Below are 26,292 nucleotides of genomic sequence, written 5' to 3'. Positions count from 1 at the left end.
CAGGAATCCATAATCATGAGCGTGTTTGCTTGGAAATCAGGAAGTTTACTCATTGGACACTTTGTCCAACAAAATGTACTTTTTTTTTTTTTTTTTTGCAGAAGAAATGAAATGAAAAGCCAGACAGCAAAAGAGTCAAAATAATTTGTTTAATCCAACTCTGAAATGTATTTTAGCCCAGTATAAACTGGAAGGGTCCATATTATGCCCAAATTATAAAACACACTAGGGTGTGCTACATGTTCGTAGACTGGCAAAACTGTTGATTTCAATGAAAACAAAGTAAAGTTTGATATTAAATGTCAGTTATTTCCTTCTCTGATGTTTAAAAATAATTCTACCTTAAACTTGTACATTTATTGTAATTAAGTCTGTTTTCTAAAACTGTTCTGTGTTCATCCATTTAAATTTTACCAATGTCTACACTTCTAATTGTACTCAATCTATACCTAATACGATATAATTACATGAGAACCTTATTAATGAAACATAAAATAGTAATGTCTTGTTGCATCTGAAAATATAAAGTAAAATACAATATATAAAGGGGTCGATAAAATAGGTCAAGGTAGGAAAAAATCGCTTTCCCACAGTTCTCATGACTTTAACAGGTGCATCTCAATAAAATTTATTAATCTGTCTGTTGCGGAAATCCATGCCCAATGTTTGTGGAAATATGCGATTGATGGTGATTTCATATATATATATATATATATATTTTTTTTTTTTTACAGTGTACTTTCTGACTGTAATGTCCTCGTATGTAGGAAAAGAGAGGCACACTCACCGATGCACTTTTCAGTCATTTATTGAACGCCGGGAGAATGGTAAAACACACAAAGACAATGAGCACACTCATGCAGGAGCTCGTGTCAGCCATAACCCACGCTGGACACTCACACGCGTAATCTCAAATGTCACACACCACCCCACCATGCCCCGCCTCTTAAAGGCACATACCTAACACCCAGAAAATACAATTTGTAAGTGTAGCCGATACACTTTAAGCTTACAAGTTACTTTTTTTTTTTTTTACGTTTGAATACGTTTACGTGTTTAAAAAAATTTTTTCAATCCTTTTAAATGTGTGTAAAATGTGTGGGAGGGGTAAAACTATTGAAATAATTTTATGTATCTCATGCGATGAACGGGTTTCACCGTAATATATGATTTTCTTATTGAATTTAGCTACTGTACTCAAATGTTCCATGATTTTCAAATGTATTGAGATGAAGCTCAATACCTTAATAGTGAGAAGTCTGGTGGCCATTTTACAAAACAGGCTAGGCTATACTTTGTCGGCGCTGATAAGACTGCTCTTCCACTGTGTCCATAAGGTGATTGTTTTGTCACTAACTGACCGACCACACTTTTTTTGGAGTGTATTTATAACCTCATTTTGTTGACATCACTAACAAGGATGGTTGGTGATGATGAGCTACTTCCTGTGCTTTCATTGACCTTGAGCGCACAGCGAGACGGGAGGAAACTTTCCCCAAACTCCATTAAACCTGTCATGCTGCTGCTCTCTCTCTCTCTTTCGCTTTCTCTCTTTCGCTTTCTCTTTCTCTGGCGCTCTCTCTATCTCGCTCTCTCTCTCTCTCTCTCTCTCGCCCTCTCGCTGTGTGCTCCTCTGCCTCATCTGTCATGGCAGGGGGGCAGCGGCGATGTCTGCGTAGGCGGAGACGAGAGAGTGTGGCGCGCGTGTGTGTGAGTGAGAGAGAGCGTGAGAGGGCGGAGAAGTGTAAATGAGGAAGGTGAAGGCAGCAGATGCAGCGTCATGCCAGAGGCTCACTCTGAGCACGGCGGGGCCAAAATCTGCGCCCGACAAAACTGCTGCAAAGCAAACTCAGTGGGAGGCTCTTGTCTAATCACGGCCCGGCATAATAGGGCTGCGGCGGCGGGGGTACAAACACACACACTGGAGGACGGCATTGGTGCTCCTATACCTGTTAACCCACCCATCCGTATTTCTAACATCTTAACAGATTTTTTAAATGGTAGCGCCCCCCACACAAGACAACGAAAAATACAAAGAAGAAAAAGTAGTAGAAGTAGAAGTAATGGAAGGGGCTTTGTTAACTGTTTCTTTGTCCGGTAATATCGTTATGGTTGTCAACTTGCCCTTGTCACTTTTCTTGTAGTGAGTGACTCGTGAGACATTGTAGAAACACTCAACTTAACCAGTTGCTCCTTGATTTGTGTGCAGCAACAGTGCCAAGAACAACAAGATTCCCGATTGGCTATCATCCCGTTTCACGTCACAATCATGGAGTCTGTGGCTTGACCCAAATCAAATCGGTGTTGACGACACGCATAAGCAATTGTGAGCATAACTTTGGAACAGATTTAACATTTACGGTTGTCAGCCCCAACCTTTTTTCCGAGCCGATCAGGGAAGAAAAAGTTACTCGTAACACACCCCACCCTACAAGATAATCACTCAAGATAATGTTTCGGAGACATCGAACAATTGTGCCTTTACTGGAAAAATCCTCAACTTCGGCCTGATTGTCGGGATGTGGGACTTTGTGTACCATGCTTTAGATACTGAACAGCTTTAACATTTATTATTTTCGGCCCTGACTGGTTTTTCAGCAGATTGGAGAGATAAACTCACTCTTAACACACCACACATCATAGGAGACTTGATCAGGATAATATTTACAACCATCCTGCAGGGGAACCGGACCCATGTGTATACCCTGCTTTGAATATTGAAGATGTTTAACATTTACAATTGTTGTACATCCAATAATCATAATTGCTGTTTTCGATTCAACGTAGGTCGGGGGATGATCGGGCTCAAAATCTGCCTGATCATTGGAATGGGTGTACCCCACTTTAAATAATGAACAGGTTTAACATTCATGATTGTCAGCCCTGAGCATTTTCTGAGCAGACTGGGGAGGAATAATCACCCTTCAAAGACACCAGACCACAGAGTAATCGCTGAGTATTATCGTTAGAAACATCCGGCAATCAGGCCTTTGCTGTCTTTGGTCGGAAATGGGGAATCAGGCTCAAAATCAGATAACCGGTGTATGTATTGAACAGATTTAATATTAACGATTGTAAGTCCCAACCATTTTTGAGCAGATCCTGGCATAAAATTCACTCTTCATGCACCCAACTAGAGGATAATTGCTCAAGATAATCTTTAGTGACATCCGATGATCGGCCATTGCAGACTTTGACCAGACAGGGGGAATTGGGCTGTCTACCTCGCTTTAAATAATGAACAAGTTTAACATTTACGATTGTCCGCCCCGCCTATTTCCTCGCAGAAAAGTCATTCTTAACATACTCCACACCACGGGATAATCGCTCAGGATAGTCTTTTAGAGACAACCAATAATCAGGCCTTTGCTGAGTTTGATTGCAAGGGAGGGAAAATGCTCAAATTTGGCCCAATTTTTGGTATGTGTACCCTGCTTAATGGCGCTACTACGAGTGTGGTGTGTTAAATGCAAGTCTCTGGCCTCGAAGTGTATGAAATTGGCTAATTTATATATGGTGTGCTGGTAGAATCCTTGGAGTGTGCAGCTATGTATGTGTGTTTCCTTTGTGTGAATGTTAAGTGTTGATACCTTTGGGCGACACCTGTGTCTGTGGAGTTTGATGTGTGTGTCTTTGTGTGACAGCAGCCGAGCCGTGCCAGGTATAGGCCTCGCTGAGCGCGTGTGTTCGCGTCTGGTCGGCAGCCATGTTGTTGGGTAGCAGATGGCACCGTGGTTGGCAGGGGAGGGGCTGCTTAGCACAACTAATCAGACAGTTACGGATAGGGCAGCTGGGAGGGCACTTGGCCAGCCCTGTGTGTGTGTGTGTGCGCGTGTGTTCGCGCTTGTGTGTGAGCGTGTATGTTAGAGTGTGTGTCTGTGCTATGATGTTGACAGTGGTGGCCTGTTGGCCTTGTGATACCTCGCAGCGCTCCTCACGCCTCCTCGCTGTCGGTGTGCCCTCGTGTCCTCACCTCGCTCTTCCTGTCTTCAGTCTTATTGTCTTGGACTCCTTTGATCATTTTTCACATGGTATTTCATTAACAAATGCTCTTGGAAGCACAAGCTTACATTATAGTATAGCATCGCATCACCATCAATGGGATTTCTGAAAAATGCGTCAAGATTTTAACTACAGTGAACCAACAATCACTTAGGGGGATACATTCCAGACCCGTAATAGCTGAAAATCCGCAATTTAAAGAGACCATTTAAAAACACATCTTTGAAATAACTTTTAGCCATCCCAAACGCTTTAAACACATTTAAATTGATTAAAACACATTTTATTTTTATTTTTGTTAATTCATAATAAATACTCTGCAGTGGAAGCTCGATAAAACGCACCCTGATATAACGGATATCGGTTAAAACGGATCATCGGGGCTGGCGCTATGGCGTAATGCAGGCAGAGAATGGGACTGAGGTATTTCCGGGTCACATAAAAAATGTGCCTCGCGTGCTTACGTGGTGGCCATGTTGAATGTGGGGATTGAAGTGGCTGTCATGTGAGGATGATTCTATTGTCTAGTGTGCATAGAGCGCTGGCAACGAAAGAGCGAGAGCGGCATGGCTCTGAGGAATACAAAACACAAGTCTTTGGAGTCTACAACATGCCATTTTTGGTATAGTTAAATTTTTTTTGTCAAGCCCTTCACCTTTGGCAACAGATTTGGAACCAGGAAGCACACTAATTCCTCGCGGCTCATGAAAGCGACTCGCCTATGATGAATACTGTACATGACCAAACACTTTGTAAGTTTGGATAAAATGTGAAACTTTCAAAACATTTTCAAGCTTTTTTTTGTGTTTACAAAAACTTTGTACTGTACTGGATGTTTTAGGCCACGAAAAGAAAAACCTACAAAACAATAATTTTGAACTGTACAGTAAGATGGGTGTATATGGCCTCAATAAAACGTGCTTCAATGTTCCTAAAATTGGTAAATCTAACTGTATTTATTCATTGGTGATTAATTTGTATTATTAAATAATTGGCTTAGTTCTTTATTGTAAATAAAAAGCAAATATTATTAATCCAAAAGAAGGCACATCCTCAATAAGCAAATATTTCCAATTCTGTGCAATTCATCGGTTGATCGGTATCCTGCGATGGATTGTATTCAACCTTGGAGTTTCCACTGTAGGTCGCTTTAATTGACACAGGAGTAGAACATCACTCCACATGCACCGTACTGTGATCATCAAACAGCGCTGTAATCTGTGCGTCCTTTGCAAGAATAGACAGATCTCTAACTGGGAGACCTCGGGCGAGATGGAGGCAAATCTGTCGGCGACAACTGTTCTCAGAGCAGCCAAGTCTGCCCCAGGACACTGGCCTACATAGGCGCACTTCTGCTGCACGACCCAGAAGCGAACCGGCCCCTACGCCTTCCATCCACCATTTGTCCACCACCTTTTCTTGCCCGTGCCATCCCGCAGTGCTGCGCGCACGGTCTTTCAGAAGTTTGGACATATAATGAAGTTTGAGTATCGACAACACAGACCGGCGTACAGTGAATGCAGTGAAGAAATTGTGGTTTCAATGCCATGTATTTCTGCCTTCACCAAATGCAGATATTCTTGTTGAATAAAAATACAATTATTTCTTCAATGCCATGTATTCCCAAATGCACCAAACACAGATATTCTTGTTGAATAATCATACAATTCTTACTCCAGTTAGTTAAAAATTTACCTATATGAATAAAAGAAAATGTTACTGTAATTAGATTTGAAAAATGCTCAATAAGTGAATAAAACAAAGCACAACACAATGTTATCTTATTATTTTCCGTTCGGCTTGTCCCGTTAGGGGTCGCCACAGCGTTCTCATCCTTTTCCATGTAAGTCCTGCATTCTCCTCTCTAACACCAACTGCCCCTCATGTCTTCCCTCACGACATCCATCAACCTTCTCTTTGGTTTTCCTCTAGCTCTCTTGCCTGGCAGCTCCATCCTCATCATCCGTCTACCAATATACTCATTCTCTTTCCTCTGGATGTGTCCAAATCATCGAAGTCTGCTCTCTCTCACTTTGTCTCCAAAACATTGAACCTTGGCTGTCCCTCTGATGAGGTCATTTCTAATTTTATCCAACCTGGTCACTCCGAGAGCAAACCTCAACATCTTCATTTCCGTCATCTCCAGCTCTGCTTCCTGTTGTCTCTTCAGTGCCACTGTCTCTAATCCCTACTTCATGGCTGGCCTCACCACTGTCTTGTAAACGTTGCCCTTCATCCTAGCGGAGACTCTTCTGTCACATAACACACCTGACACCTTCCTCCACCCTTTCCAACCTTCTTGGACCCGTTTCTTCACTTCCTGACCACACTCACCATTGCTCTGGACTGCTGACCCCAAGTATTTAAAGTCCTTCACCCTTGCTATCTCTTCTCCCAGTAGCCTCACTCTTCCCCCACAACTCCTCTCATTCATGCACGTATATTCTGCTTTACTTCGGCTAATCTTCATTCCTCTGCTTTCCAGTGCATGCCTCCATCTTTCTAACTGTTCCTCCACCTGCTCCCTGCTTTCACTGCAGATCACAATGTCATCTGCAAACATCATGGTCCACGGGGATTCCAGTCTAACCTCATCTGTCAGCCTATCCATCACCACTGCAAACAGGAAGGGGCTCAGGGCTGATCCCAGATGCAGTCCCATTGCCACCTTAAATTTGTCACACCTACAGCACACCTCACCACTGTTCTGATGCCCTCGTACATGTCCCGTATTTTTCTAACATTCTTCTCTGCCACTCCAGACTTCCGCATGCAGTACCACAGTTCCTCTCTGGGTACTCTGTCATAGGCTTCCTCTTGATCCACAAAGACACAATGTAGCTTGTTCTGACCTTCTCTGTGCTTTTCCATCAACAGCCTCAAGGCAAATAATGCATCTGTGGTACTCTTTCTAGGCATGAAACCATACTGTTGCTCGCAAATACTCACTTCTGTCTTGAGTCTAGGCTCCACTAATCTTTCCCTTAACTTCATTGTGTGGCTCATCAACTTTATTCATCTGTAGTTCCCACAGCTCTGCACATCACCCTTGTTCTTAAAAATGGGCACCACCACACTTTTACTCCATTCTTAAGGCATTTTTCACCCGCTAGAATCCTATTGAACAAGCTGGTCAAAAACTCCACAGCCACCTCTCCTAGATGCTTCCATACTTTCACAGGAATGTCATCAGGACCAACTGCCTTTCCATTTTTCATCCTCTTTAATGCCTTTCTAACGTCCCCCTTACTAATCATTGCCACTTCCTGGCCCACCACACTTCATCTTCAAAGTTCAAACGCTACAGTCAAACTACAGACCAGGCGAAAATCCGTAATGGTCGAAACAATTCAGTTCACATCCAACTGTCCACATTTGGTCAAGTTTTCTCGGGGGGTTTCAGTAAAGAAATTGTCGACGGACTACCATCACATGGCTCAGGTTCAGTAGAAGGTGCATTCTGTCGAGTTCAAACTGGTTAAGACCGTGTGTGCATGCACACTTCAGTTATGTTATGGAGTTTCCCACTGGAACCTGACTTAAATCAAAAAATCTACTCAAAAGTCGATAATCTGTTGTGCTATTTAGAAAATCTTAGGAGAACAATGAGAGAAATTTGTTGGGCAGACAAGTTTTTGTAGGTTGTAAATGGAAAGCTTGATTTCTGAGTCAGTTTAGCTTGAAAACACATCAACAGTTACTAGTTATCGTTTTCACAGTGCACATATGTTGTGTTTTACAACAATACTTAACTATATTCATAATTTATGATGTAACAGTGGTTGAAATTGCGAAGATTGTGGTTATTTTTGCAAGCGATGATCATCGCCGCAGGTTCAATTCCAATAAATGAGAGTGGATGACGACCATAAACTCAAAATATCCCCCTCTTTTAATTTTCACCCACATCCCCTTTCAGATCACGTTCCCTATTAGTGGGCCAACAATCCAACGCTTGCTGAATTGTTCTTCACAGTGATAGTAAGACATGGAAGGACGCCACGTTGCTATGAACGTTTGGCAGCCCCAAGTGTCGCTGCAGGTTAAATTCTTATCAATGGATTACAAGCAAACCCTCAAAATATCCCCTACGGAGCATATTAATGTGCCGCAGATTAATGAAATGCGCGTTCAGTGTGTATAAATAACCCTGTGATAAAACTCTTGCGAGGGAGGCAAGTCTGAATGTAGCATCGAAGGGCGCAAGATCGCTATGTATGCTTGGCGCCGTGGTATGGACCAATCAGAGCCAAGCTGTGTTCCATATATCATTTGGGGAATATGAGCGATCCAATCAGAGCAAAGCTCTTTTACGTCTCGCATATTAATGATAAATCTGGCCATCTCAAATGCCAGGTGGAAAAGACAAACTAGAATAGCTTGAAAAAGGACATTTTGGCTATTTCTTGCAAACCAGATACAAGGGCATAAAAGATTATGAAAATAAAATATAGAATGAGGGAAGGGGACCGTTAACAACCTTAGAAAGTTAATTCAGATTGTCATTGGCAGATTTTTCACTTATTTTAGGGACAAAATGTCTTTTTTTTTTTTTTCTCATGTAACTAATAAGTCAAAGTACCACTGTATATGTCAACAAGAATCGGTGGACGTGGAACGATGTGGCTTTGTTACAATTGGTTAATAAATTTAAACCGAATATTTGTACCGTAAAGCTTTAAGTCAGATACTGAAGCGCAAGGATATTCAGTATGTAAAAAATTTAGACTTTTTACTAGACCGCCCCACCCCCCTCCCTCCCTTTCTCCCCCTCTTGCTATAGCCCCTCTTTTGTCATGCTTGCACTCACTCAAAATCAGACACAGGAATCCTCGAGTTGTGTTACTATAGCAGCAACGGAATCCCAAATTTATATGCAACTCTGAATGCACCGTCTACCACCAGCCTACACTAACAAAGGCGTACAGTTATGATTAAAGTAACTATTTGTATTGTTCTCCACATTTCCATCAGGCACTTCAATAAATTAAATAAAACAACAACTTTCCATCCAGTGGCTATCATGTCATTGGCCATTAGACACCTTCAGGCATAGTGCTACTGCTCCCTCCATCTCTAGCTATTGCTCACCCTTTAAGGGACAGTACAGCATTGCAATTAGGGCACTGAGAAAAGTCCAGTGTCACCTGGAGTGCAGAAATACAAAAAGGTGATTCAAAGTGTTATTCTTTTAATGCATTATTTTTTTCTGCAATTCATTATTATTATTAAAAGTCCTGCCCCTAATCTTTTAAATACATCTAGTATGTCCAGAGGATGTTTGTGTTTGTATTTTGTACAGTATGTATGACAGCTTTTGAGACACCAAGCAATTCACCCTCGCTTCTTACATCATTGCCATTAGACAAATCCTCCATACATAGCACTACTGATCTCTGTCTGTCTCGCTCTCTCTGCCCCCCCCCCCATCTTAAAGGGGCACAAATGCGACCCCAATGAGGATAAGCGGAAAAGTTGGATGGCGATATAGCTTTAAAGTTCATGTGCTACTCCACATACATATGACAGCTTTTGAGATGTCTTAAACATATTTACAGGCTTGTGCTGGAGTGCTCTTGGTATTTCAATGTGGCTCGGCGGGAAGAGAGAGTGGGGTACAGTGGCGGTGGAAAGGGTGACGGTGGGGGGTCCTCCTTGATGAAGAAAAGAGGTTCGGGCCGCAGCCTGTAAACAAAGTTGACTCGTCGACAGATGGATTGAATGACAGAGCGCCAAGCCGCGCCTGGGACGAGCCTGGCAGCGCTGTGGTGAGTGAAGGAGGGAGGGAGGGATGGATGGAGAGATAAAGGGAGGAGGTGGCCAACAGGAGAGGAGGTGTGAACAGGTGCATGGCCGCTGAAGGAAGAACCAGCAGATGGAGAGAGACACAGCCAGTTTAGTTACAGGAAAAAAAGGTGGGAGGGGAACGAGGCATGAGAAATGGAATGGAGGATAGGTATAGAGCGAGAGACAGAGACAGAGAGAGAGACAGACAGACAGATGAAGGGGGTCTGCGGGCTACATCAGGCTGCCTCTGTGTGTCATATGTCGGCATGACCTGGAGGCGTGCTAAAAACCAAACACAAAGCAATTTGTTACACGTGGCGTCAATAAATGATGTTCAATATGTCTTTTTAATTTTGCGCGCTCTCTTTTTCTCTCTGGAGTGCTTTCTCTCGTGTTCTTTTCATGATGCTTGGCAGAGAGCCACACGAGCCCTCCACACACACTTACAGACGATGTTTGCTTCAAAACCGATGAATATTAATGGTGTGTAAATTGACGCTGTCTGTCATAAATAGCTGCTACGTCTGTTGGAATAGTCCACCTGAAGTGAATCATTATCCGCCGTTTGGATAGAAAAATACATACTGTACTTAACAGCTAATATAGCAAAGTATCGCTCCATGACTGTAATATTACCTCTTAAAAATACTTGTATTTTAGAGATTACGGTGGTGCTAGAGAAACAGTGTAGCGTAGTAACATATACAGTGGTACTTTGACTTACAAGTGTAATTCGTTCTGTGACCAAACTGGTAAAAGGCATTTCACACTGGCGAATACGTCGCCGCAGCTCACCACAAAATATTGCTTGCTCTCTGACCAGGGCGACATCTTGTGGGGACCAATTAGCTTGGAAGTTGCAAAGTGCGGTGACGTCTCCACAATTTCTCCTCAATCTCCTTGGTCTCCAGCAGGTCTTGGAAATGTCGCAGAGACCTTGAGGAGATGCTGCGGACTTGAAAAAGTCTTCAAAAGGTATCAGAAAAAAATTGAACATGTTTGAATTTACTGTGACTCCCGACGACCTGGTTCTTCCAGGAGACGTCGCGGAGACTCGAGTCGCCATCAAGTCTGCAACTAGTCTCCGGGGGAGATGAAATGCCATAGAACATATATTGGTTTGAAATGGCCATTTTAGGCAAATTCTAGATGGGTGACACCAAAACTGTGGAACTTTGTTGCCTGTATCAGCTAATGTAAGCATACCATGATGTAAAAGGGGGCAAGGGGAAGTTTATTTCTGCTTTATTTTTGTATTTAACAGGATTTTTGTACAGTATGTAGTAGTACAGGCTATTTTATTAAGAATTTGTAGGTAAGTTAGTTCATTGAAAACTGTGATTTTTGTTTGTTTTGTTTTGTTCTACATAGTATTACATTAACCCGTCTTTAGACTATTTTGGAGCACTTAAGAGTCTGCATGAATAAAAGAATGACTGACATGTTTTTTGATGGGGTTGGAATCAGAGAATCTCTTTTTATATTTTGACAAATAATCGCAGTAGTGTTAATGCTCGTCTCCTAACAAAAAGTTACTGTGTTACTGTGACTTTGTGTGACTTGTTACGAAAGACTCATTGTACTTCTGAGTCTTTGTACAAACATCAGTCCGTATGAGCGAGTGTCTTCTCCAAGCTGACCATCTGACTCCAATTTGTGTGCTGCTGCTCTAATAAAGCAGCATTTGGCGCTGCTGGCGCGGGACGTTGCCGACACCGTGGGGCGCCGCAAACTCTGAGTCGGGCCGGGCTGCCCCAGCGCCCCCTCCTCATCTAATGGCCGACAGCTTGAAGAGTGCCCACTTAGGCTGGTCCTGCCCAGTAGCCCCCCCGCTCTGTCTTTACTCTCTTTACCCAGCAGCCACTGCACCTGGCTGCTCAGCCACAAACATCCCAGCTTTGGTCTTTGGCCCGCCTGGTAACTGACACTTGTCCAGAGCTGTGTGTGTTCATATTAATGCGTTTGTGTGTGTGTGTGTGTCCGCATCAGGGCTGGTCACATTATGGACCCGACACACTGGTTCCTCTCCAGCCCACAAACTAAAGGCTCTTTGATGGTTATATGCTAATGACCTGCTGCTTGGATCTGATCAAATCAAACTCAAGCAGATGAAGAAGGTCACATGTCCTCCAGCAACTTTATGTGAGAGCAGTAGAACCTCCAAGGTCCAACACAATCCATTGCGGGCATACAAATAATTCATTCCAGGCTCAAACTGTCAATCCCAAAAACTTTCTTACCTGTACAGGCAATGTTTTAAGTAACCTTTTGAAATCCTTGTGGGATTAGATTTCGTGCCACTGTCTTCCAAGTGTAAAAATAAATAAATGATGGTCTTAACTTTGACGCCAAACAATCAAAGCAGGGTAAACACACCAATGTTTTTTTTTTTAACATTAACTGACTTGAAGAATATGAGACACTTCACAAATGATAAGGGGAAAAAAAATTGCATCTGTGTTCTTACAGCTATAGTGTGTGGTGTCCTTGAGGTGCCCAACACAGCACACCACATGCATGACAATGTCATTGAACCAAGACTCACCTGTGAGAGCCAGCACGGTGCCACAAGGCATCCAGTGCTGCCGCAAAAGACGACGAAGAAGAAATATATACAAATAAGAAAAATAGAATCGTAGTGGTAGAAGAAATCAAGGAAGCTAGGCTAACTGTGAACCTGTCGTAATTACATTGCAAACTGTTCTACTTGCCATTTTTATTGTGGTGAGTGACTTTTGAGACACGATGCAAAGCCTCAACACAGCCAGTTGCTTCTCTATTTGTGTCTGGCAACCACAACAGCTTCAACTAAATTCCTGATTGGCTAGCGTTTTGTTTCACGTCATGTATGGTGGAGTCAGTGGCTCGCCCAACTCTGTGTTGAACACACAATAGGATTTTCCATCGTAAATATTATGCCTGTGAATATTCTCATTCATTTAGATCTTTATATTCTCAGGGCATTGTCCATCCATCCATCCATTTTCTGTACCGCTTATCCTCACTAGGGTCACGGGCTGCTGGAGCCTATCCCAGCTATCTTCGGAAGGGAGGCGGGGTACACCCTGAACCGGTCGCCAATCAATCGCAGAGCACATAGAAACAAGCAACCATTCGCACTCACATTCACACCTATGGGCAATTTAGTCTTCAATCAACCTACCATGCATGCTTTTGGAATGTGGGAAGAGTGCCCGGAGAAACCCCACCCCATCACAGGGAGAACATGCAAACTCCACATAGGCGGGGCTGGGATTTTAACCCCGGTCCCCAGAACTGTGAGGCAGATGTGTTATCCAATCACACACCGTGCCGGGCTCAGGGCATTGTATTGATCGCAACAGGACTGTTCTGGTTATCTTAGACGTTTCGCTTCCCATCTGAGCAGGCTTCATCAGTTCATGCACATAGGCTAGATAGGACAGCTCCAGCCTGAGTATTGGTGTGGAAACCCAAGTATTTATCCTCTAAATTAGAGGCACGCCCCAACCATGAATTATATCAGTCTTTTGGCATGCAAAACGACAGTCATTAAAAATCTACAGTAGATGCGACCACATTTTTCAATGCCATTCGGTCACATCAGTCAGTGTGCAACTGTGGCTTGGTGTAACTTGAACTTTTTGTGTTTGTTCTTGTCGTTGAGGTTGATCCTTCTCCCTTTTAAGTCATTTTTTGCCCAAATATGTTGATTTTAGTGGTTGACTATACTGTATTTCTTTATCACATTCAGGTCTTGACACACTCACGCTCATACCGTATATAGTAAATGTGTCAAATTGTGCAACTTGTTAAGAAGTTGTTTTGCGATGATGAGGTGACGCTCTGCTTGCTTTTCTCATCTTCTTTGCCACCATCACCGCTCTGTTGCTGATTGCTGGAACTTTCTGGCGTGGCGTCCGATGCTAATTGGTGGGTAAACAGGTCTGGTGTGAGCGCCCTGTCCTCCTCCTCCTCATCCTCTTCATCCTCCTCATCCCCCTTCTCAATTGCATACACACACACACACACACGTATGGACAGACGCACAAAAGTACACATGCCCCCCCCCAAACCTCTTGCAGGACCAAATGGCTGGCAATGCCTGGCCGCCATCTCCCGCTGAGCCATGGTGTGCGCTTTGGTGGCTCAGGCTGCTGTTCAAGCCCAGCGGGTGTTCAGCTCACCCACTCAGACGCGCACACACACACTCACAGTATCCTTGTGTCCCCTGCACGGCAACGCCACCCGCTTTCACACCCCAGACAGCAGGACAGCAGGATGACACACATACATGCACACAGGCAGGATGGAACAGACAGACGCGGTCACTTTAGAGATGCAGGCCAAGCGCTGCAGGGGAGAAAAGTTTTCACTTTAACTGTAGAATTCTCTCTTCATTAGCGCCTCTTTGGACTTCAGGAAGAGTTGTTTATTTGTCATCGCTCTCGCTCTCTCTCTGTCTTTATAGTTTTTCCCGTTCTTTTGGTCTTTTGTCTGCATCTGTTGTTGGCACGCGGCTGGACTTGCTTGAGTTGGAAAGTTTGATTTGAACAGACAGACGGCGATGATGCACGCACCTTTTTTTTTTTCAAGCCCTACCTGTGCCGTTTTTCATATATATGCAATTGGAGGGAAGAATTAAAATAATTCAGTGGTTTCTTACCATAGATTTGTGCAGCTACTGTACAGTCAATGGTCACTCTTCTCTGATTACTATTTTATACAATGGCTGCAAACGTGACGGAACAGCAGCCATACATTTTATATAAAAATAGTGCGGTAAGTATGGTTTTATTGTGGGCGTTGCTCCAAATGGCCTCTACATAATATTTTACAGTAAAATAATGATAAAAAACGTAAAGAGTGCCAAAGGCGTACAGTGGACCCCATATACTCGCGGTTCGCCACCCGCGGATTCACCTATTCATAGATTTATTTTTCAAATTTTTATTTAATTTTTTTTTTGAGGGGGGAACCAACACCCGTTTTTTTGTGGAAAACACTAATTAGCGGCAAAAAGTATTTTATTCCATTGCAATTGTAATGGGCGTCAATTATTCGCGTAATTTCACTATTAGCAGTCGGGCCCGGTCCCTGTCCCCCGTGAATAGCGGGGGTCCACTGTATTTCTTTCACCTTGAACACCCTTTATTTGCTTATCACCCACATACACACATGTAAATGGGGTGAAAATTCCAGATATTGAGAGCTCATATAAAAAACAAAATATTTTTTAAGAAAAATTTCACCCCTCCCACATGCCTTAATGACATTTCAACTTTTTAAAACTCAAAACAAAACCACAAATACAAATTTAGAACTTTGACAAGGAGCTGCTGTAGGCCACAACTCACACAAAGACATCCAGCACACAAATACTATACTATGTATTGTAATTACACTTCCTAAAACCAGTTTTCCTTTTTTCATTCTCTTTGATTGTTTTTTTATTGTCTTTATGGTGCTGTAATTAATTAATAACATTTAATTTAATTTCAATGGCAGAAATGTATTTAATTTGTGAGTAAATGAAACGCGTAATGCCTAGATCTTAGCTTTTTAGGCCCGATATTGGCCCGATTAGCTATCGCAGTTGATTTCCTTGATCGGGCCTGATATATATTGTCGGGAACGACAAAACTTGTAGTGTGACATGATCCTCGATTAACATTTTGGCCCTACAATAGCCCTATCACGCCAAAAGGAAAAGTCTCACGTTTGCTTTATTTATTTTTTTATATCTTCCGTGTAGTGTGACATAACGACAATTCTCCGACAGCGCACCTTGACGACCGATAGGATTGCGATTGCAACCGGCGCTTTGCCTCCCGTGCTTGCCATTGTCAACATACGTGGTCGCCGTTGTCAGCATTTATTCATGCGCACAAACCAATGTTTACCGACGCTTTAATGCATGATTCGACCGAACGCCGGCATGTTTACGTACAACCGTTAGTGCTCGTACTAGCTTGTTGGGCTACGTAACGTTTTGTTGCCTGCTTACGAGCCGCATCGTATTAAAAATACGTGAATATACCTCAAGCAATCCTTGAATGAATGTCCTCTCCCGAGCACCGGTGATGACCCACCACACCTTTTTCCTAATTTTTTTCTTTTACCTCCCCCACAGACAATACATTGGCCCAGTGTGTTGTTGTCGTCGCCATGGTAACGAGTGTATCCGGTTGCGTTGGCCGGTGCCACGTTTTCTGGTTACGCCTCTCCGACAGTGTTTGATAAAGTCCAGTGATTGTACAAGACGGGATGCGGTGGATACGGCAAGATTTTATGCCAGTAGTCTTACATAGTGCAATCGGGAAAGACCAAACTTGTCTTGTATTCTGATCCAGGCATAAGCCAAGGTGACACTGTATTCTATCTCATCATGATCTAAATTACTTTTGCACTAAGTGTCCTTCTATTATTGTCTTCCCGCCTTCAGAGAGGACAGCGAGACGGCGGCGAGAGCTCACGAGGACAAGATGGCGTGCGCGGCCCGTGCGTGGCACGACCGTGAAAGCGAGATGGCGGTGCTGCTGCAGCAAATGGAGGCGCAGCACCTCCAGAGAGGTCAGTCGCTCCAAAATCACCAAGTTACTCCTTTGACATCATCCTCTTGTATGTGGGTGTGTATTTGGAGGTTCAGCCTTACAGTATGCTTTTGAAAAGACACCACACTAAAAAAAGCAAGCCAGTACACTGATTTGAGGCACAATCTGTTATGTTTCCATTTCATTCCCTGGAATATAGGTTACTTGGATATTTGTCCCCTGGGAAACAATGGAAATAAAACGTACCTGCCTCAAATTGGAGCTCATTTGGGTAGATAGGCTTAAATGGAAAAGGATGACGCTGTGGCGACCCAGAACTGGACAACCCGAAAAGAAAAGAAGAATGTTTACATATGTCAGATCATTTTTGTTTAGATATACATGTATTTAACTTTTGTCCGAAGACATCAACCATAAAGAAAACAAAATTTTAGCAGTTTGGCTTCAAAACAATCATGTCATCAAACGAGTCATGCTTGTCGCATACAACACCAATTCCAATGACGTTGGGACGTTGTGTTAAACATAAATAAAAACAAAATATTTGCTGTCAGACTATCGGAGCATTTTTACGAGTATGAGTACAGATGTACTGTATCGTGTCGGTGCATCCCTAGTATAGTGTGCTGTGTTGGTCATCTCGAGTGCACTACACACAATAAGAGCAGCAAAAACATACAACCCCAATTCCAATGAAGTTGGGACGTTGTGTTAAACATAAATAAAAACAAAATACAATGATTTGCAAAATACAATGATTTGCAAATCACTGCTCTAGTCAGGTCATGTATTCTAATCAGTCAGGTGAAACCAACATTACATGACAGAAATAATGGGTGCTAACTTACTGTAGTTGAATTACTTTATTGTAATTAAATTACTTCACACACCAAAACCTTAGAGCACTATTCGACATCACGTCGGGATGTTTACGTACAACTGTTAGTACTAGCACTAGCTTGCTAGGCTACATAACGTTTTGTTGCCTGCTTCCGAGCGGTATCGTATTAAAAGTACGTGAACATATCTCAAGCAAGCCTTAAATGAACGTAATCTCCCGAGCACCAGTGAACACCAGCACACGTTTTTTCCCCATTTTCCCCGTAATACACGCGTCACCCTGTCGTTGCCATGGTAATGAGTGTATCCGGTCGCGTTTATGAGTTGACAAGATAAAGAAAAAGTCCAGTGATTGTAAAAGACGGGATGTTGTAGTATCGGAATACAAGATTTTATTGCAGTAGTCTGACGTAGTGCAGTCGTGAAAGACCAAATTTGTCTTGTAGTCTGATCCGCACATTAGATGTTGTCTGTCTGTGGCGTATAGTAATTGAAGCCGCCCTAAAAATGTTTCTAATTTTCAATTTAAATGATAAACTGTAAACTACATGAGCCCCCAAAACAGTCGATCATTTCAAACAAATTGTACAATATTACCGTTAAAAAGTAATGGCTTACAGATGATTTGGTTTTGCAAAACATTTACCACAAGTGAGGGTGTACATGTAACTCCATACCTTCAACTAACAGCCCAAGCTAACAAAGCTCCTTGACATACAAAGCTTATCTCTCAGTTGAAATGTATAGCTGCAAGATACTTCCTTGGCACCAACTCCTATTTTAGACGGGCTTCGGCAGCATCTTGTGGCATATTAGAGCGTTTCAGAAAGAACACAAAAATGCTAGTAGGTGAGTTTTTCAGAAAATAGTTATAGATAGGTTCCAGAGGAAAAAGAACACGAATCGGTGAATTTCTGCATAGCGAAGCGCAAATATGTGGGGGATTACTGTATCGGATACAAATTGGGAATGTATGAGGAAGCACAGTGACATAGTGGATAGCACACTTGCCTCACCGTCTGGATATCTGAGTTCGAATCTCCATTGGAACATCTCTGTGTGGAGTTTAAATGCCCCAGCCCCCCGTGCGTCTTTAATTGAACACTCAAAATTGTCCGTAGCCGTTTGTCTATATGTGCCCTGCGATACGCCGCAACCAGTCCATAGTGTACTCTTGGCCCTGTGACCCTATTGAGGATAAGCACATAGAAAATGGATTGCCACAACATGGCTACAGTAGCAAAGCGCCTGGTCACCTCAGAAGAGGAAGTGGAAGCGTGGAAGTTGACCAGTACAGGTCAGAGTGCCCGCTGCGTCAGAGCTACTGCTGCTCGCATAACTGTTGGACCATCTGGATCCTCAGCCCCCTCCTCCTCATCCGTTTCCTTACCTGCATGTTCCTCCGCAAGCAGGCGGCCTGATGCTTTTCAAAACAAATACTGAGGACACTGGATGGTCGTGACAGAGGGAAGGAAAGGGAGGGTTGGGTTGGCAACTTGGATCGACTACATTTAAAAAAATATTCCCGTACTTTTAAATATGTACAGACCCCTCCAAAGGTATTGGAACGGTAAGGTCAATTCCTTTGTTTTTGTTGTATACTGAAGACATTTGGGTTTCAGATCAAAAGATGAACATGAGACAAAAGTTCAGGATTCCAGCTTTTATTTCATGGTATTTACATCTAGATGTATTACACAACTCAGGACAGAGCACCTTTTGTTTGCACCTTTTCAAGTGAGCAAAAGCGTTGGAACATGTGACTGATGGATGTTTCTAGTTGTTCAGGTGTTGCCTTTTAGATATACGATACGGAATATTTTTTTAAAACGTAGTCGATCCAAGTTCCCAACCCTCCCTTTCCTTCCATCTGTCACTACCACCCACTGTCCTTTCCAATACTTTTGGAGGGGACTGTACATACAGGGCTACCTCGAGGTTACATTAGATCATAAACAAAGCAGCAATTTTGCCAAAAATAAATACATTTGTAATTTCATTTGAGACAGCGTTAATTTTCCAAAGAGTATTGTAATTGTACATATACGAATGAAAGAAAAGTTGTAATTTTATGAAGAAGAAAGCTTCTATTTTACGGGAGAAATTCCAAACGTAAGGAGAATGAAGTTGTAATTTTACAGAATTGTTTTTTCTGTAAGTTTATGATCAGATGAAAACAAATTTTGCAAGAAACATTTTTAATTTTACTGAACAAACTTGCTGTAATTTTATGAGGGGAAAAAGTTGTAGTTTTATGAGAGATTATTTTTTTTTCTTCCAAGAGTAAATTGTAATCTTATGAGGAAAAAACATTTTCAAAAGAAAAAAAATACAAATGTTATCAGAATAAAGTTTTACATGGAAAAAGATCACAGGAAAACATTCGGTAATTTTATTTATTTAATCAAAAACTCTAGTTAGAGAAAGAAAATGAATTTTAAGATGAAACAATATGTAATTTTACTTCCAAAATATGTAGTTTTAAAAAAAATACTAATATCAGGGAAAAATAATAGTTTTATGAGGCAAAAAGCCCAAATATTATCACAATAAAGCTGTAATTTTTACTGGAATCAAGTACGTTTTCGCCACTGCTGCTTGCACATCTGTCCCACGGTCTGGCTCTTCATCCCCTCCTCATCATCATCATTTTTCTTACCTGTGCATTCCTCCGCAACTAGGAGCCCTGGTGCTACTAGCAACAACAACAAAAAATTGCAGGCAGAGAAGGACAGTTGGTGGAAGAGCAGGTGTAAACAAAGGGTTTGTTTCCTGGCACGTGGCGGTGGCACACATGTTGTCTAAAGAGAGCTGACATCAGAGCACAGCAGGAAACATGGAGGGAGGGGATATGGTGGACGTCCTTTAGTCACTCGCATCACTTCCTCTTGCCGCTCCGACAGACGAGCGCCATAATGAGCTTTTTTGCTCTCCTTCCATCCATCCATCCACCCCCCCCCCCCATATTCCTGTTTTTTTTTTTTAAATGCATGCATACAGAGCTGCCTCGAGATGACATCAGATATTTTTCCCCCTCCCTCGTTCGCTTCCTCCCCCCTTCCTCCATGGCTTTGGCTGTTGTTTGTTTCCAGTGCCAGTTCTGCCGGGTTTTCTGTGTCCCAGGGTTCTTTTTGGCCTGCGCGCGGCCAGACGCATTCAAAGCCTGCTTGCCTAATTAGCATTCTTCATCGCAACTTTTTCACGCTGTGGCCAAAACTTTACTCTGTGTGTGTGTGTGTGTGTGTGTGTGTGTGTGTGTGTGTGTGTTTGCATGCCCTCTATGTGCGTGTGTGTTCCCCCACCAGATGAAGCTAGTCAAAGTTAGGCCAGCATCATTGCAGACTTGGCCACCTTTGGCACAGATTTAAAATTTTTATGAGTATATAAAAAATGCTACATATATAACAGTAATAAATTACTTCACAGGATTAAATTCACACTAACATGCAGTAATATTAAATACTTAATAAGTTTATAAAACATTTTTGAAAATTACAAAAACGTTTTTAATTTCTATGAGGAAAAAATAGAACTATTGTTGGAATTATGGTTTCAGTTCTTATGTACGGTGGCCTGGTAGTGCAAAACAATATAACAAATTGTGAAACACTTTTACATTTCAGAAATCAAATTTACATTTCAGAAAACAAATTAACAAAACCGGCGGCACGGTGGCCGACTGGTTAGAATGTCAGCCTCACAGTTCTGAGGAGTGGGGTTCAATCCCCGGCCCCGACTGTGTGGAGTTTGCATGTTCTACACGTGGCTGCGTGGGTTTTCTCCAGGCACTTCGGTTTCCTCCCACATCCCAAAAACATGCACGTTAATTGAAAACTCTGTTGACCGTAGGTGTGAATGTGAGTGCGAATGGTTGTTTGTTTGTATGTGCCCTGCGATTGGCTGGCAACCAGTTCAGGGTGTACCCCGCCTCCTGCCCGATGATAGCTGGGATAGGCTCAAGCACGCCCACGACCCTCGTGAGGAGAAGCGCCTCAGAAAATGGATGGATGGAAATGAACAAAACCTACAACACTTTTACATTTCAGAAAACACATTAACAAAAACAGAAACACTTTTACAAAAAATGAAACAAATTACAATTGAGAAAACACTGAAAGGGGACGTCCCATTTCACAGACATTCTTAGAAACCCCACGCCCTTTCTCGGCAAAACCCGCCCTGCTTCAAGATGATTGGCTCCCGCAGATGTAACGAGATGTAAACCCCTAATATGTATCACATTTGTACAAAAAAAAAAAAAAAGTTTATTATGGTTAGGTTTAGGACTAGGGTTGGGGTTAAGGCAGTTTAGGATGAGTTGCGGTGAGGATTATGTCGGTTAAGGCTGGCGCACACCAAGCACCGCCGCCGAACCCGACTGAACTATGGCGTAGTGTGTGTGGTTTGGAAACTGTTTCCATGAGCGGCCGATCGGTCGGCCACTGGTTTTGACGCGATTCAAAATTATCGTCACAGTTTACATTCAATTAAAATGTGCAGAAGCTTTCCTCTACGGTGAAAATACATTCCCGGATTTGCGTGGCGCTCCGTTGCCTCGGCTTAAGCCATATAAATAGTATGTAAAGCATCAAATGTTCTTTTACGTCAATACTAACCTATATTCATAATGTATAATGTGCCTGTGCATGAAAAAGCGAAGTTTGTGACCAGAGTGTACGTTCAAACGAATTTAGCCGGCAGCTTCCTTGCAATATCCACACTTTATCTTTAATTCTCACCAGCATCGTCTCTCTTTAACAACCTGCTTCTTCCTTAACTCTTAATCTATTTTTTTATGGTTTAAGAAATGTGAGCGAGTACAATATATTGTATACACAGCATCAAATGCTATACATATATACAATCGCTATTTGGGATGGACATTTCGTTACATCAGCGTAGCCTACCCTTCCTACGATGCAGGAGCCAATCATGTTGAAGCGGGGCGGGGCTTGCCGAGAAAGGGTGTGGGATTTCTAAGAATGTCTGTGAAATGGGACATTCCCTTTCTGGGTTTTCGGATTTGTAATTTGTTTCGTCTTTTATAAAAGTGTTTCTCCTTTTGTTTATGTTTTCTGAAATATAAAAGTGTTTCGTTTTTTTGTTCTTCTGTTTTCTGAAATGTAAAGGTGATTTGGCTTTTGTTAATTATTTTTCTGAAATGTAAGTGTTTCACAATTTGTTATATTGTTTTGCACTTCCAGGCCACCGTACTTATGAGAACCAAACAAATTCCAAAAGGACAAAGGGAAAACTAATTCTATGAGGAAAAAAATAATTTTACAAGGAAAAAAAGTTTTGAGAAAAAAAGCTGTAATTTTCGAAAGAGAAAAGCTACAATTGTACAAGGAAAAAAGTTTACATTATGAGAGTGAAGTCAAAATATTTTGAGAATAAAGTTGGTTTTATGAGGGAAAAAAAGCTGTAAATTTATGAATTCAAAATATTACCAGAATAAATTTGTAATTTTACAAAACAAAATCCGTTTTACAAATGCTGTATTTGTTTAAAAATATATATATGTAGTATATGTAATATTTCTGGGGAAAAAGTTGAAATATTATGAAAATAGTTGTAATTTTAGGAGAAAAAGCTGTAGTATTGGAAATATGATGTAATTTCACTAGAAAAAAAGTTAAGCTCCAACAAGTTTAAATTAGAAATTTTACAGAAAAAAAATTGCTGTAATTTTACAAGAGAAACATTTTCAATAATACGAGAATAAAGTTATTTTATAAGGAAAAATGCTCTAATTTTACGAGAAAGAAATCAAAATACTGTGTCACCTTGTTGTTTTGCCTTATTTTCTGACTTTGGAGCCGTTGATTGTCCATCCATTTTCCAAACAGCTTATCCTCACTAGTGTCGCGGGTGTGCTGACGCCTATCACAGCTGACTTTGGGCGAGAGGCGAGGTACACCCTGAACTGGTCGCCAGCCAATCACAGGGCACTTATAGACAAACAAACATTCACACCTATGGACAATTTAGAGTGTTCAATCAATCTACCGCGCATGTTTTTGGAATGTGAGAGGAAACCGAAGTCCACGGAGAAAACCCACGCAGGCACGGGGAGAACATGCAAAGTCCACACTGGGAGGCCGGATTTGAACCCGGGTCCTCAGAACTGTGAGGCAGATGTGATAACCAGTCGTCCACCGTGCCAAGCTGTTGATTATTTTTATTTATTTATTTTTTGTGCTTTGTGTTGCAAGCCAAAATTTTAGGTACATACGAATTTTAGATACGCCGCTGCGAGATGGTGGTAGAGAACACCACAACTTCCGCCCAGTATCCCGCGTTTCACTCACAATTTGAGATTTGATTAAACTGGGTTTCGAGCTAAGTGAAGGTACCACAGTATTATGGAATTAAAGTTGTAATTTTACAATTTGCTGAAATTGTACCAAAAACTGCTGTGATATTACACAGAAAAGATTGCTGTATTTTTATGAGAATGAACTAGCAAAAACAAATGATTTTACGAGAAGGAAGTAAAATTGCAAGGGAAAAAAACAACTCACTAAGTCACAGAATTATGTGAATGAAGTCACAGAATTATGTGAATGAAGTTGTAATGCTGAATTTTTAAAAAACTTTTCAAAAGCTACAATTAACAATTTTATTTAGACTTGGCATTAAAACAACTTTTACCATTTCCTTTCTTTACAGTGTAGCGTAGCGTTGGTCTTTGCTTTCAAAATATTTTTTTTCTTTGCCTTGTTTACCATAAGCAAAATAAATTAATAGTACAACTTTTCAAAGACATGGCCTTGCCCTTCCTTTTATTTGATTTTTGCTTGTGCCTGATGGTGCTCGAATGTGGGAGCAGGTGGACCATCATCGACTCCATCCAAAAACGACAGCCATTGTTATTAGTCGTTTGTTTTCTAAAAGGAGTAAACATATGTTGGTGAGCGCATGGCGGCCGCTTTCAAAGTCGGGATGAAAGCCCACTGTTGGAGTGTTCAGAAAGAAGAGAAGGCGGGAAAGGGCACAGAAGAGACAATCGACCGACCTCGTCACATTTTAACCACAGCTACATCGCTTACCACACATTTATTCTAAAAACATATGTACTTCTAGTGCAACTTTTGTGTGCATTTCAGCTGTGAACGGCTGCCAGAAAACAGTTATGTATTATTTACTGAAGTGCACAAAACTGTTTCGTGTGTGTGTGTGTGTGTGTGTGTGTGTGTGTGTGCGTGTGTGTGTGCGTGTGTGCAGCTGGTGAACTGGACGTACTCCTGTCTTCCCAGAATTCCCTGATCAAGAAGCTGAAGGAGGAGTGCCTCACTCTGGGAGCCACACTGGAGGAGCTGTCAGGAAACAAACGGTGAATACTGTACCGCCTTCCCTAAAAAAAATACTACAAATGCTAATTAATAATCATAATAATACACATTTATTTGTACTGTGGTACTTTTTACCATGACCAAGCTTGTACCTGAATTGGCCAAAGTATAAAAATGTATTTTCCCCGTTGAAATTAATTGAAATGACATTAATCCGGTCCAGCCCCCCAAAAACACCACTTTTTACGAATTAAATATTAAGAATTATAAGAATTAATAAGAAGCCACTGCTACATGCTACCTGCCTTTTACTTACTGAAGGGTACTTTTGACCTAGTATATGCTACATACTAAATGCTACTTTTGACTTAGCAAATCGTACATACAAAATGCTACATTTGACTTTCTAAATGCTTCATACGACTGATTAAATGGTATTTTTTACTTATTAAGTAAAGATGCTGCAGGTTATTAATTACTAAATGCTACATGCTACTTAGAAATCCTGCCTTTACTAAATGCTACTTTTGTCAACTTAAATGATTCCTCTTCAATAAAGCATATAGTCAGGAAACATCTATAGCCGTGTTCCTACTTCTGTGTCCTAATTTCCTGAGTGCCAGATGTTGATCAATGCGGGAGCTCGAATTAAACTGAGCACCATATCCGAGTGCAGGACATTGATGGACAACCATGTCATTTTTTTTGTTTTAATTTCTCACACTTTTGTGACCTATTGTTCCATGTTTCATGTACCATCACCCACTGTATCTATTTCTCATCGGTTTGCATTTTTCCTCACTGATTTGTTGGAAGAGAGAGGAGCAGCCAAAACTTGCCTCCGTCGCCTAGTGCTCGCTCAAGTGGGGTTCAGTTCTTTTTTTTATGAGTGTGGAATGTAGTCTTAGACCTGCTCCATGTTTAAAGACCCCTGAGACAACTTCTGTTGTGATTTGGCGCTATGTAAATAACATTAAATTGAATTGAATTGAAAATGAATACTGTGTGATTTGGACAAAGTTTTATATTCCCATCAAGCTAATTTTACCTTCTGTTATCAAGAGTTAGGAATACAAGTTTGTTAGCTTGTTCTGAAGGTCCTGGTCCCTCAGGTGTGGTGAGCAAAGAGGGAAATCTAAAATAACAATATAAACGATAGAGGGTTGTATCGTATGGTAGATGTTTTTAGATCATACTACGACATATCCCGCACAGCCATATTTTGATTTACTAAATGCTACATGCTGAATCCTAAATGCTTCTTTTGACGTATTAGATGCTACATGCTACTGACTCCATGTTCCCTTCCTGCCTGACCTGTTTTCTTGTTCAACCTGATGCTAGTGTAGTCACAGCAGGCCTGCCTGGCTGTCCATCTGCCACGTGGATGAGTGTGCCTGTTGTTGTTTGTGTGTGCGTATGTGATATATACATGTGTGTAAGTACATGTACGACAGTGACCCTGGGCCCAGTGTTCTGTCAGCTGTTGGAGCTGTGCTGCACATTAGTCACATGATGGCCTCCAATCTGGCCCTGACAGACCGCGCTGGCCTCACCAGCCACAGGACACATGTACACACTCTGGCATACACACAAAGACCCAAACGAATGCTGCAAACCGCTAACAATACATACTGATAATCACCAAATACCTTATATGTTCTTTTATTTGTGGCATTTCATTCACATACTCTAGTAAGTGTGTGTGTGTGCGTGCGTGCGTGTGTGTGTGTTAGGTAGTTGAGTCGAAGTACAGCGGTGTCAGTTTGTGTGTGTTTATGATGTGTGTGGGTGGGCCTCTAGCTGTTTGAGCTCCTGGAGTCCAAGCCAAGTGT

General features: G+C 41.8%; 1 protein-coding gene across 4 annotated transcripts in view; it reads left to right on the top strand.

Moving 5' to 3' along the window:
- Window positions 1-26,292, top strand: part of sdccag8 (SHH signaling and ciliogenesis regulator sdccag8) — a 57,179-nt gene that overhangs the window by 16,905 nt on the left and 13,982 nt on the right. For 3 of the 4 annotated variants that reach the window (XM_061689695.1, XM_061689693.1, XM_061689697.1), the window contains 2 exons: window positions 16,214-16,341; window positions 24,390-24,498. In XM_061689695.1, the coding sequence (XP_061545679.1) occupies window positions 16,214-16,341; window positions 24,390-24,498 (237 nt within the window). The remainder of the gene's footprint in view (window positions 1-16,213; window positions 16,342-24,389; window positions 24,499-26,292) is intronic. The other variant, XM_061689696.1, reaches the window with a different exon arrangement.

Source organism: Phycodurus eques, chromosome 11, assembly GCF_024500275.1.
Source record: "Phycodurus eques isolate BA_2022a chromosome 11, UOR_Pequ_1.1, whole genome shotgun sequence".
In the NCBI taxonomy this organism is placed as follows: Eukaryota; Metazoa; Chordata; class Actinopteri; order Syngnathiformes; family Syngnathidae; genus Phycodurus; species Phycodurus eques.
The sequence above is the reverse complement of the archived record's forward strand: the minus strand, read 5'-3'. Positions and strand labels throughout refer to the sequence as shown.